Source organism: Trachurus trachurus (genome assembly GCF_905171665.1).
Source record: "Trachurus trachurus genome assembly, chromosome: 3".
Lineage (NCBI taxonomy): Eukaryota > Metazoa > Chordata > Actinopteri > Carangiformes > Carangidae > Trachurus > Trachurus trachurus.
The window spans coordinates 29,887,222-29,900,591 of record NC_139893.1 but is presented as its reverse complement, the minus strand read 5'-3'; the positions used below and the strand labels follow the sequence as shown (position 1 = coordinate 29,900,591).

The 13,370-nt window shown below is 42.0% G+C and overlaps 2 protein-coding genes across 4 annotated transcripts; one reads left to right on the top strand and one right to left on the bottom strand.

Moving 5' to 3' along the window:
* Positions 1-218: 218 nt before the first annotated feature.
* Positions 219-8,766, bottom strand: tubgcp4 (tubulin gamma complex component 4). Of its 2 annotated transcripts, none has more exons than XM_083995645.1 (18): positions 8,588-8,766; positions 7,825-7,953; positions 7,397-7,519; positions 7,263-7,316; positions 7,093-7,149; positions 6,781-6,860; positions 5,767-5,968; positions 5,517-5,682; positions 5,303-5,427; positions 5,144-5,194; positions 4,953-5,058; positions 3,280-3,387; positions 2,220-2,364; positions 1,947-2,124; positions 1,283-1,417; positions 1,080-1,196; positions 860-999; positions 219-782 (listed from the first exon to the last, which is right to left on the bottom strand). In XM_083995645.1, the coding sequence occupies exons 1-18, from the start codon at positions 8,663-8,665 to the stop codon at positions 776-778; spliced, it is 2,001 nt and encodes a 666-aa protein (XP_083851771.1). In that variant the 5' UTR covers positions 8,666-8,766; the 3' UTR covers positions 219-775. The 2 variants fall into 2 exon arrangements, with proteins under 2 accessions (XP_083851771.1, XP_083851772.1); XM_083995646.1 differs by having other exon boundaries at positions 7,093-7,143.
* Positions 8,767-8,787: 21 nt separating this feature from the next.
* Positions 8,788-12,734, top strand: cdkn2aip (CDKN2A interacting protein). 2 transcript variants are annotated; one of them, XM_083995898.1, is made up of 4 exons: positions 8,788-8,818; positions 9,492-9,741; positions 9,840-9,964; positions 10,644-12,734. In XM_083995898.1, exons 2-4 carry the CDS (start codon positions 9,494-9,496, stop codon positions 11,231-11,233), a joined length of 963 nt encoding a protein of 320 aa, XP_083852024.1. In that variant the 5' UTR covers positions 8,788-8,818; positions 9,492-9,493; the 3' UTR covers positions 11,234-12,734. The 2 variants fall into 2 exon arrangements, with proteins under 2 accessions (XP_083852024.1, XP_083852023.1); XM_083995897.1 differs by lacking the exon at positions 8,788-8,818 and adding an exon at positions 9,062-9,107.
* Positions 12,735-13,370: the final 636 nt, after the last annotated feature.

Here is a 13,370-nt window from a genome sequence, read left to right as displayed (position 1 = left end):
GCCTTCGACCATGTTAAATGTTGAGCATCAGTTCAGTTGCATGCCTCTGCTGTATATAACTTTATCCTGTCTGTTTTTATGGGATAATAAATTGTGACCCTGGTTTCATTTTAATGCATTTCACTTTATTTTCTCAACAGAAAATGGTGCATGCATCATGGTTTGAGTATTTACAGTTTATACACGAAGCATGGGGTCAAAGGTCAGGTCATCCAAACTACAAAAAGATGTCCCCTCAGGCTTAATGGGATCTTAAGTTGCAGATAGTGTTTGTGCCACTCCACACCATGTTTTCATAATTCGACAGCAGCTTGAGTTTGTCACAAAAGTTTAAATAAGTTTGACTTGAGTAATTCTGAAGGGTATAGTCTATCTCATTAAAACCAGACTTTGATAATCCACAGAACCATATTAAACAGTGATGTTTCCAGATGGGGGAAAAAAACCTCAGTGACTTGTGTTCCCAGTAAAGGTCACTGCCTCTGATCTAATTCCAGCTGCTTTCAGCCTCTGTTGTACTGAGGTGACGAAACAAGTGTCGGACGTTTAATCATCTTAACACATGAAACAGAAACTATTTGCACTGTGCGATGCCACAAGCCCAGAGTGAAAATGTGATCTTATAATTTTGGATGAACTCAACCTTTGTAAAGATAATTATAACAGACATGCCACTTTAACAAAGGACAAGACTGCTGGAGCTATATACAATATATTTTCTTCTGTCCACGGAGGAGAGTTTGGACTTATCTCCACACCTTCATCCTCTCTGCACTTAGACACTGAAAAGACAAAAAATTTAAGTTAAGAAATTAGCTTATTATGTTCAATTTTCTGCACTAAGACTTGACAATCCTACCTGCCCAGCGTGCCTCCAGCCTGTGTGTAGTACTTGTTGTAGTCCAGTCGCAGTAACAGCTGGGCCAGGTCAGAGTTTATCTGGTGGTTCCTCACGCTCGAGAGGATTTTGAACAGTAAGGATGACTGCCGCCTGAAGCCCTGCAATCAAACCGTACCATATCGCAAAACAGATTTCTTCCATGTTCCAACATTAGAAACATAAGGTGGGAGGTAATTACCTTGACCAGGATGTCCAGCTGAGCCGTCCCCCTCTCGTCGAGACCCGCCGCGGTCTGACTGACCAGCGAGCAGAAGTTGTGGCACAGCTCCAGGATCTCGTTCAGACAGTGGAACACCTGAGGAGAGTTCAGCACAGTCTGGGTCAGAAATGAGAGGGTGAACTCGTATCGGTCCAGCTCGGATGTGGCTCGGGGATTCGCACCGGCTTCAGGAGGATGAAGGACTGAGCGAGCAGGTTGCTGAGGAAATGGTCGTGGGCCAGTCGGATGCTCTCGAAGTCTCTGGTGGAGTTGATCAGCTGGAGCAGCTGAGAGAACTGAGACTCCAGGACGTCCACCTGAAGACACACAAATTATGTTTAGTCATACTTTGGGCCAGATGTATAAACTATATATCATACAGGAGCCTGATTTCTACCACTACGATGGTAAAGACACATCATGCATATTAACATCTGGACTAATTAGTGTCAATGTAGAAACAATGCTTTGTATATCATGAATTAAAGGTTATGATAACTACACAATATTAAGCTTTAGTTTACGTGTTGCCCACAAATTATATAGTACTAGGGGGCGTTCACTGGGTTGAACAGGCACCCCATATACAGAATCTATAGTCCTTTGGGTTCAAATCCCTTGGTGTGCCCATTGCTGCATGTCACTCCCCCTCTCTCTGCCTCCCCATTTCCTGTCTATCTCTATTGTCCCATCAATTAAAGGCAAAAAGCCAAAGAAATATATATTTTTTAAACAAATAAAAACAATATAATACGAGGTGCAAACTTGATCTTAAACTATTTTTAAAAAACAACTGTAGTGTTGTAGATACTTGTGTACACGTGTGGCCCCTCCCTCTGTCGTCACCTGTAAGTAGTACTGCAGGTTGTCGATGAGGAACGCCATGTGGTTGCGCAGCCTCCACTTCACAGCGTCTGTCTGACTGGACTTGAGGTGTTTCCTCTGCATCTGTAGAGCCCAGCAGTGCTGCAGCTGAGACTGCACCCGCCGCACGCTCAGCAGGTACCTGAACACCACGTTGTACCTGAGCACACAGGAAGAGGGGGTCACCTGCAGCCGCTCTCGCCGCAAACAGACACACAACTAGAAACTACGGGAGGGAACCAGAGGACTACGCACTTCTCCAGGACGGCGGGGGTGAAGAGGATGTGCAGCGGCCACTGGACCTTGTAGGTGAGGCCGAGGGCCGCCCAGCCTGTGGGAGGGATCTCCCGGGGGGAGGTGTCCTGTGGGGGGGTGGCTCCGTCTCTGGTGCCCGACCCCTCTGAAAGAGCAGAGATATGAACCAACAAACCACACACCAAGAACCTGGAACATGCTTCCCCATCAACATCAGTGGGCATTTTTAAAAAGCAGCTTTAATTAACTTTATGTTGATTATTTCACTGGTTGATTTTATATTTCCCTTTTTCCTTCTATTGATCTCTTTCCCCATGATTTTATGTTTTATTGCTTTTATTATTGCTTTTATTGATTACTACCATTTGCAACCACTTATATTTATTAGTATTTTCTTTCAGTGTCTAATAAGGTTGACTGTTAAAAGATTTAAGTAAAAGGACTTTGAGCTGCAATTCAATATCATAAAGAGACAAAATGAAAGGGTCTAAGGATAAAGTTTCTTATAGCTGCTCTTGGATAATAACTGAATCAGTCATATTGACAGAGATAATGAGGATGAGCTGTGCGTCACTGAACCCCACCACATGAGTCAGACAGTCATCTCCCAGTGTGGGTTCACTGGGAAGATACAAAAAATCCTCATCGGCACAGTAGCTGCAAGAGTATGAATAATAATATGATATAAAACATCTGCACATAGTTGTTATTTCTGACTTTTAATTTTCTATAGCTGAATTATTTATCTTTTGATCCATTAATTGTTAAAAACAAAAAAAATGTTTTAGTCTTTGTCAGCCCCAAAACAAAGATATTTGACTTGACAATTACAGAAGAGACAAAAGAGGCAAAAGCTTGAATTCGATAATGTTCTGGGTTCTTGTTTGATGAACAACTTAAATGATTCACTTCAGTACTCGCTGGAAGACTGAAGGTGTGTGTGACATCATTCAGTCACAAAGTAAAAAGGGGCAGGTTGGTAAAATCATTCGCAGTGATGATGATGATGATGAACCACTAGACGGTGCTAAACACCAAACCAAAGGGAGCAGCTGCTGACCTTTGCTGTCTTTGCCCTGGTAGTCCACAGTGAGGTGCAGCAGAGGCAGGAGGTTGTCGTCGTCCAGTAGAACCTTATGAGCCGCCTGCTGAAAGGCCACGTTCACATCTGGGGAGCAGGAATCGCATGACAGTCACATTTATTTATTTAAAGGTTTAGTAATCAGGGACAATGCACATTAATAAAACATTTTAACAAATGTAAACATGACATTAACACATAAGTGTTTCATAACCAGCTGATGAGTCCTGATTATAATTGTTTGTGAATGTATTTAGTTATAATCTGTAGTTTCCACTGACTGCGTGTGAGATAAAGCAGGAAGTCACGTAAACACACATGCACACTTTGATGTTAGAGATTCCCGCCACAGCTCAACAGAGCAAGAACAGAAGTAAAGAGTCCAGCTCCATTCAGCTGCTGCGTGCTCCCCTCCACAGCCACCGCTGGTGAAGCATAACTACAAACATCAGAGCTGGGTTTTTACAGACAAACAAATAATGACAATAGATTATTTTGTTACGATACTAGATGTTATGCCCTTTGAGAAAAGAAAAGGAACATTGTTTTGCAGCTAAATCAAACTGATAAAGTTTCCTTTCGCATGTTGTCTTTTATCTGCTCAGATTAGATAAGACATGGGTGGCGACTCACATTGCTAATGCAACCCTTTTCGGTGCAGAGCTGTATTTAAATGGCAGCTGACAACATGTACACAAATTAAACACACAAGCCTTCGTTTGTTCCATTTTACCGAGTAGATTCATATTTATAGGGTGTGAACTCTCCAACCTGCACCGCGCTGCCACAGGCCAACACGCTGGGGAACGAGAGTCATGTCAAACATGAGAGCTTGTTATTTTTATGTTTCACTACATGTTTCATGGTGTTAACGCTGGATCAACACATGTTGCTGCTGTAAAAAAAAAAAACAATACACCTGAGTTTTGTGCAAAGTCACTCCTTAAAGGGACAATGTGTAAGTTCTCCTGTTATCTATTCACGAAAATCGATTATTTCATTCAAAAGTATGTTTTTCATTCATCAGTAATCACCCCCATCAACAAACTGAAGTGTTCCTTTCAGCTCTGAATTTGCCGTTCATATCATTCATATCTACATGGAGCGGGTAAGCTCGGTGCTGGCTGCCATGTGGTGTCGCCATGTTTTTACGTTCAGTGGCAGCGTGACGGTAGGAAACCACGGAAACTCAGCTGAGACACCAGAGCTGTCGGCTCAGGTCGAAAAGTCACCGCGGTAACGCAGTGAGGAGGAATGGAGCGTTACACTGATGCTGCATTCACGTGCAGCCGGGCAGACGGCCGTTGGTAACAAACCAGATGTCATTTTAGTCACAGAAGTCCAGAGAAAGCCGGTAAAACGTGGGTCAGGTAAACAATACGACATCACCATGTAAACATATTGTCACGTGTATTGTTTTGCCTCGTGCTGACGGACCACTTGTTTACATAGAGGCTTGTTTATGCTGTTACGTGCAGCGGCTGTCGTCCGCCTGCCGTCTGCCCAATTTCACGTGAATGCAGCATGAAAAATACGATTGAGTTGCTTGCGATATACGACCGCAACGCTAGATGGTAGTAATTCCTACACAATGTACCTTTAAGATTAAAAGATGGAGAGAAACTGTTTCAGTCAGATATATGGATATTTACCGTGCTCAGTGACGGCCGTCGGAGGCGTCTTCAGCATGTGCTGCGCCAGGTCAATAAAGACCTGATAGAGCTCCCCACGACCCAGCAAGTAGAAATCTTTAATGATCTGGAGGGGAAACGCAAAAGTCAACAACACTGTTCACTTTGGTCTGATTCATGATCCTGAATCAAGTGTGATGATGAGTACAAACTTTGAGCTGTTCCAGCAGATCTGACTCCTCCACCATCAAAGTCCAGAGGTGCTGCAAGTGATGGAGAATGTGTGGATCACGTTGTCACACTGAATGTGTTGGTTTATGTAGAATTCGATGAAATAAAGGAAAACACATGCAGTAGTTACATGAGCTCACCTCTGCCACTGTGCTCCTGATGCGGTCAATGAGGTTTTCAAAGTCCACCAGGCTGAAAAGAGGCTGCTGTTTGAGTTTGTGCAGCTCAGCAGCAAACATGTCCTCCTGGTGCTTCAGTATGGAGCCTGAAACAAACAATTACACGTTGAACTGATTTAGCTACACAAAGATACGATGAAACTAAAAGATTTTGTTCAGATTCACAGAAGAATACCAGCTCGTGATGGGCTGTGGTTGTGGTTTTCAAACATCTGGACAGACTCTCCCACAAAGAGGATCTTCTCAGCCACTCGAATGGGGATGTAAGACGGCAGCATCTCCGTTCGCAGGGAGAACTGCTGCAGGGACGGGGCCAGCATGTTCTCCTCCTCGATCAGCCTCTGCACAACGACACAGCGGGACAATGTGCTCAGAGGTTTTTATCTAGTGTGGATGTGGCCTATGGGTCAGGCTGGAGTTCTCACCAGGTCCTGTAGTTCTCTGAGCTGTTTCCCGCTCAGGCCGCCCAGTCCCAGGTCTTCCTCCTCCTCCTCCTGGTTGGCAGCAGCTCCTCCGGCGCTGGGTCCCTGCTTCACGAAAAACTCCTCGCTTTGGTCCAGCAGCAGTCCGTGTAACATCCAAGCTGCCAGCTGCTTGTACATCACACCGTGGCACACGGCGAGAATCCTGCAGGACGTTGGAAAAGCAACAACACAGAAATGTTAAGGAAACAGATCACACTGCTGAGGTGTCTAGTTCAGCTACAGTACCTTACACTGCAAAAACCCCAAATCTTTCCAAGAATATTTATCTTATTTCTTGTCAAAATGTCTAATTTCTGGTCAAAACTAATCTCTTTCCACTTAAAATAAGACTCATCACCTAAAAATGTACTTGTTTTTAGATCATTTTCACTTGAAATAAGTAGAAAAATCTGCAATTTTTTTGTGCTCGTAATAAGGAAGAAACACTTGCTCCACTATCAGATTTTTATACTTATTTCAAGTGAAAATATGCTTTAAAAAAGTCAAAAGTGTCTAAAAACAAGCTACTTTTTATGTGATGAGTCTTATTTTAAGTATGATGAGATTTGTTTTTAATAGAAATTACATTTTGACTAGAAATAAGACAAATATTCTTGGTAAGATATTTGAGTTTTTGCAGTGTACTGCTGTCGCACAGCAGCCAAAGTCCTTCATGCTGAGTGCAGTGGTGACAAACAGCAGTTACTTCAGAGATTCAGGTTTTGAAGAGAGGCAAGTGAGATCATTTTTGCACACACACACACGTCTGAGTATGTGTGTTCAAGGTAAAATAGAAATCAACTCTCAGGTTAGAAAATTAAAGCAAAGCATGTTCACCCATGTCTCATGGCAGTGCAGGTTAAATGAAAAACTACATCATAACTGTAAACAATAAAATAAAAAAAATCCCATATAGTAAAACAGGGTTGTTTGATATCAGTGCATCTGTAACACATCACAGTAGCTCTGACTTACTTTTCTAAGGCCATGCGTACAGGAGGAAGCCCCCCACAGCTGTGCTTGTACACTGTCTCCAGGATCTGACAGCCATGGATCTAAAGCAGCACACACACAACAGAGAACACACACCTGTCAGGTCCCCGAGCTGTTACTTTAAAGTAGTCCATCTAGCTTTACAGTCTCCATGTAACCTTTTAGGTTGCAGGTATGTTTCAGTCAGTCTTTGGATTCATTTAGTTTGAATAAAATACACTGAGGGATTAATTAGCTCCACCCAAAAACATATACTTTACATACATTTATTTTTTAAAGTGCTGAACAACTTACCTTCTGTGATCTTATCGTTTCCACCACCACCATCACAGAGGGAAACAGCAACTGAAACTTGAGAGAACAGAAAATAACATCTTAAGACAAATGGAAATGTTTAACTGTAGAAAGACTGTCAACTGAGACTATGAACATTATATCCTTCAGTATTTTGAACACTGCCTTACCTGATCAAGCTTATAATTCACATGGGATATTGTAAGGTGTGGATCTCCTAGGAACTGAAACACATACACAAAATGAATTAGCTTCCTCTCAGATGCTTCACCATTCATTATTGAAGGCTGTGTCATCAATTCACCTCCTGTTCAAGGTCCAGCAGGGTCTGTCTGTACGGCTGCAGCATAGAGTCCAGCCCCGTGCAGAAAGCTCGCAAGTAAATTCCATGAAGTCCTGTCTGGTTGGGCTGGTTTGTATGATGTTCCTGCACAATAAATTACACATGTGAAAACATTACGTGCTTTTTTATGGATTGTTCTAACCAACAGTCCCACATAAAGTCACAATTTCACATGGTTGAAATTGATTTAAAGAAAGTTATTCAAAGCAATAGGATGGTTTATAATGTGACTTATAAATGTGCTGTAATGGAGAACATTACAGGGAGCAACATGAATTTACTTATGACAAGATCTGCAGAAAGAATAAAGCTGAGCCAATACACATTGATGTGTTGACACTACATCTTCACATTGTGTACGACAGTCATCATACAGAGCTGGGACTTACTTGCTGATGCACATGGCCGGTGTGTTGTTCTATGAACTCTGTAAAGCGTATGTAATCGGAGCCCAGTTTACAGATGCGGTTGAGGACACTGGTCTCACTGGGGTGAAGGAAGGGCAGGTCCTGTGACACCTGCAGGTGAAACAATGTGGCGTGTGAGAAGAATCTTTGTGTTTCTAATATACAAAATGTATTGTGATGCACAGAACAATAGAAACACCTGTCCTCATTACCGAGTGCAAACACCACAAACTGCAGCATAAACTGGCAATTTACTGTGGACAGTGCTGGAAACAAATAGTCCCTCCCTATCATTTCAACAAGACAGTTACAAAGGTAAGTAGTAAAGTGAAGTGTGTGTTTATTTTGATTATGCAAGTACATAACACAAATGTATAAAATAATCAAAGGATGTGCCATAAAACATGGCAGACAATATTCAAACAATATGCAAACAAATAAATAAGTTGCATACTCATAAAGGAGTGAGTAGAAGTAAAATGTATTCGCTCAAACCCCCCAGTCTCTGTATTGGTAATAGGTTATTTCTGGCTTTGAACATTATATTTGCTGTTGCATACTCTACAATGTCAGCAAATTTCATTAATTTGAACAGTAAATACAGTGAGTTAGTGTGTCCCAACATTACGAATAATCCTTATTGCACGTAATATATATTTAGATAAATAAAGTGCAGCATATATTAACGTTAGCATCCCACTGTTGATACAGAAACGTTGCTGCATCAAGAGCTTTTCGGACTCACCTGCAAACCTGTCCGTTTGTTCGCAGTGAAAATAGTCCCCGGGTATCCGCTTAACGCCAGCAACAGCTCGTGAATCATTTTAATTCAGTCTGAATTGATTAAAAATACAAAAATACAGTTTCTCATTCACACACCAAAACAAACTGCCGCCTGAGCTGTCGCAGGCTACAGACGTCACGACCCGAAGCATCACGGGATATCGCGGGTGACGGTCGCTAACGCTAACTGACGGTTTGTGCTTTCTTTTCTTAGAGTTCGCTTCGTTTTGACACTGTCATTTGACATAAAGCGGCTATTATCGTTTATATTTGATTATACATCACAGCAAAAAGTGATAGTAACGTACTCATAGTTGCTTTAGGCTTAAACGAGCTTTGTAAACTAAGCCTGAGTTAGCGGGGTGATCGGTGGTATGCGAGGCGCTTCTGGGAAATGTAGTCCGCAGCGGGAAAAAGTCTCTCCTGCGTCATCAATCGGTCATGTAGCTAGGCTAGCAACACCTCGCAACAGAGCAAGCTTGGTATGTTACTAGATTATTGTGATTTCATATAGACTGGCACTCACGTTATTATCAATAACAAGCTTGATAGAAAGATGTTATTGTTAGCGTTGCCTCTGTTTGAGATGGCCTTTTTTAACTTTAACGTTACTAGTCGTTAGTTAATTGCTAAAGTCAGGTTGTCTCTGGGAAACATTTACTTGTTAGCTCAACTAGGCTAAAACAAGGCAACAAAACACAGCACTATGCACTCTAACGCGCTGAGTAGTGGGTTCATATCGATATCCAGTCTTCTGCAGATGTGTTGGGCTTCATTAATTTTGGCTGTGCTCACTTGGGAAACATACAATTAGACAGCAAGTGCGGCGTTACAATGCCTCTTATATCCAGTGTTTGTTATTGCAGGGATGGCGGGGGAGAGGAGCGAAGAGGACATAGTTTCAGAGTACCTGGGCCAGAACCCAGAGCTGGCCCAGTGGGTCGAAACTCTCAGGGTCTACTGTGAAAGCAACAAACAGTGGGTCGCCCGTCGGGAGTTCATCATGAGAAACTTGGAGGCTTTCCCGACGGTGGAGCCAGGCGTCCCCAGCAGCAGTCTGGACAGGCTGCTGTCTCTGTCGATGGTCTGGGCCAATCACGTTTTCCTAGGCTGCAGGTAAGACGCACGGACACAGCAGAAGTTCAGGAAGCACATACGTCTACATCTGGGCGGCAGATGAGGAGTGACTTGTCTTTGTTGTCTTCATCCCTCAGCTATCCTCAGCCTGTGATGGACAAGATCAAGGACATGGGTGAAGGGATAGTTGTCGAAGACGCACCTGTTCGCAAAACAACGAAGGAAATAGCTATGGCCAAAGGAAAGCGGAGTGCCACAACTGGTAATGCTCAGTTTCAGTGAAGCAGACTACTGTCTGGCTTACGTCTTTTCAAGTTAAGCATAAACAGATCATGTAGACACCGTTTAAGAAACTAATATCAACTGTGTGTTGTATTGACACACAATGTTTACACTAGCAATTTAAAAAAAAAATGTTTTTAGTTTGTCCCAACTTTTATGTTTTAAAATATTTAACAGTGCACAAAAAGGTGATGAATCTTGACCACAACAACCTACAGTACATAGTTATTATATCACTGTATTATTGGGGGCTACCACTTGCTTTTCATGCCACTTATTGGACAAGTTATAATGAATGATTTTCCTCACACAGGATCTTTTTGCCATTCATGTATAGGAAATGTAATGAGCCAATTGAAGGGAGAACATCTGCATTTTTTGTTTTGTTTTGTTACCTCGAATAGCCTTTATATGAGACACAGGATAAGATATTGCTTACAAATATGAATAAGTTGGATGGTCTGAAATACTCCCACAAACTTTCTCTAGCTTGTTATGGACCACCAACATGTTTCAGTGCTCTTAGATGTCTGTGTAATTACCTACAAGCAGTTTTTTTTTTCTTTACACACCCACACGTGAAGCTGCATTCTGTTTCCTCATTAAAACTGTTTTCTCTGTAGTCAACGCTTTCCTTCCTGTTGTGTCATCATTTGCAGAGGGCGATGCTGACGGCTGTGTGAAAAGAGCCAAATGTGGGCCTAATGAGGCTGACAGTCGACCCGGGGGGAGGACAGCGACACGGCCGGTGAGTCAGAAAGCAGGACCTCCTCCACAGGCTCCGGCAGAGCACCAGCCCTTCTTCAACCGCCTCTACAAGGCAGTGGCATGGAAGCTGGTGTCGGCAGGGGGCTTCGGTCCCAACCTGGACCATTTCGAAATACTTCGTAGCTGTGTAGAGTCATGTAAAGAGACCCTGACCTGCGTGTTTGTGCCACTGAAAGACATCACAGGCCTCCCTGCAGGCCGCACACAGAAAGAAGGCCATGTGTGTGAAATTCGCTGTCAGACTGTCTACATGGGCACAGGATACGGCCGGGATGAGGCTGCTGCCAGAGCTATGGCCTCCAAAGAAGCCCTGAAGGTCTTTCAGGGGCGAAAAGTGACAGTAAAGATCTGTAGACGGCGATATAAAGGGAAAGATGTGGAGGATTTGATGTTGTTCGACGAGCAGCCTCGGAGTCAGGGCTTTCCTCCTGCACTCAGCTACCCGTTTCAGGACGAGCAGCTGGAGGATGGTTCTTCATAGAGAAGACGGACTGTGATAATAGCCTACTGTGATCCCAGTCGGAGCATTGATGGGTGGCATTTACTGAATGGAGCTACTGAAGGAATCCATGACTGTGGCGGGACCAATCTGTTTTGCAGCTGAACATCGACTAGACTTGAGAAACATAACGTACTAAGAGCATTACTTGTTATTACACATTTCCCACATGACTTTGGTGTCATAACACAGGTTTTATGTTCTTGTGATAAATCGCCACAGAAGGAAAACATAGTCCTTAAATCTGCAAAAAAATACAAATCTTATACTAAAATGACTTCATTTTCAACCTTTCTCTTTAGTTTTACAGTTTTACAAAACTTTATAGACAACAAACATTGTAATAAAGTGCGTTGAGCGTGTGCCATCATGCATAAACTTGCAAAAAGCTCCTCTGCCAGAGGGTGAAACAATTAAAGAGTTAAAACAAAGGCAGCTAAAAATGCCATCTTAATATCATAGAACATATTGTGTTATACTGATATAATTATTTGTCCCTATTTTCTTATTTTTATACCCCAAGATACAGTATTTAATCTCACTGTGCCGCATTTCAGTTCATTTAGATTACCGCAAGTCACTTACGAGGGAAGCAAAAGTCAGATGAACAAACTAACATCCTGTCCTTTACAGTTGTCATCACATGCTGTTTTGCCACGGTACAGATTTTGGCGGCAGGATGCAGTCAAGATTTATTCAGTCACTGTTGACTTGGTGGATTTGTTTTTAATGTGCATACCAGTTGAGAATACAAATGTATATTCAGTATCAAACCAAACTTTATTTTGATACTTAAGTTTCTATAACTACCAGTGACTGTTGGATGTCCGATGTCAATGTTTTGTTCTATTTGTTTGCAGTAATCCATTCAATTTTAGGGTTGTGCTTTGAGACAGGTTGGGGTGCATTCCTTATTGGCCTGCACTTAAATTGTGTTGGCACAGGACTGGGCCTTGCTCGTCTTTCCTTAGGCAGAAAAACAGTTGGTGACCGAAGGTGTTCAGTGTGAGCCCCAGTCTGCCCCGTTCTTGATTAAAACAAGGTGTTTAGTTGTTTTCTTCTAAACAACAATCAACCACACAGACTTCCTGCAGTCAGAGTAACGCAGAGGATACAGAATCGAAGGTTTGAATTTCATTTCACTGTGTACGTGCAGAGTTTTCAGCTTTCGTGTTCCTTTCAAATACTTGGCCAGCTACAGTACCCTTCATACTGTACACTGAAGTACTAACAGCTATTGCTTTTATTTTATTTCCTTTAAAACAATTATTAGTTCACGGATTTAAAAAAACAACAACACTGAGAACCCAGTGTCAGCATAAGTAATTGATAATTCCTTTGATAACAGTTGAAATCAGTGTGTACAGTTATGATGTGTTTGAGGGTAAAGTGCTGCTGTGATGTGTGGTTTTTCTTTTTCTTGGTTTCCAGTCCAGCTGAAGTTGAGCAGGGTTGCATTGAAGTGTGAGTATCTACACTGTTCCATGTTACTGTATGTTTACACCAGTGGTCCTGTTTCTATATATTTTTTTAAATAAAAAAACTAATTTAAGCAAGTCTCATGTATTAACTATCCTTTTGCAGATGGAATAAAAAGAGGTGTGTCTCACACAGCATGTGTAGTAGAACCAAAGATACTGTCTTTGGTAGAACTATGGCCCTCTACTGGTTTGGGGTCAGTAGGTCACATGACCTGGAAGCTATTGAGCTAAAATGCTCAAATTTACATTATAAAATGTATTAAAAATTAATTCAAGAAATATGAGGAATAATAAAATGCGATAAAAAGCCAGCAAGTGTGGCACAATGGTCATAAATTGATTTTAAGCCAATAGGTTGCATGACCTGAAAGCTATTTGGAAAATAATGCAATTTCTTCTACAAAATTATTGATATAAAATAGATGGAGCACTAAATACCACACAAAGTGGTATGTCTGATTTATTTAGACTAGTAAGATTAACTAAATATATTGGAAATACATTATTATAGAAATATGTCTGTATGGAAGTAATATGTCTGGTTGGATCAGTTATTTCAATGGTAATGTGTTGATGGTCCCTAAATGACATCACGGTAGTTAAGAGTTAAGTGTTGGAGAGTGAGCAGACCGTGAACG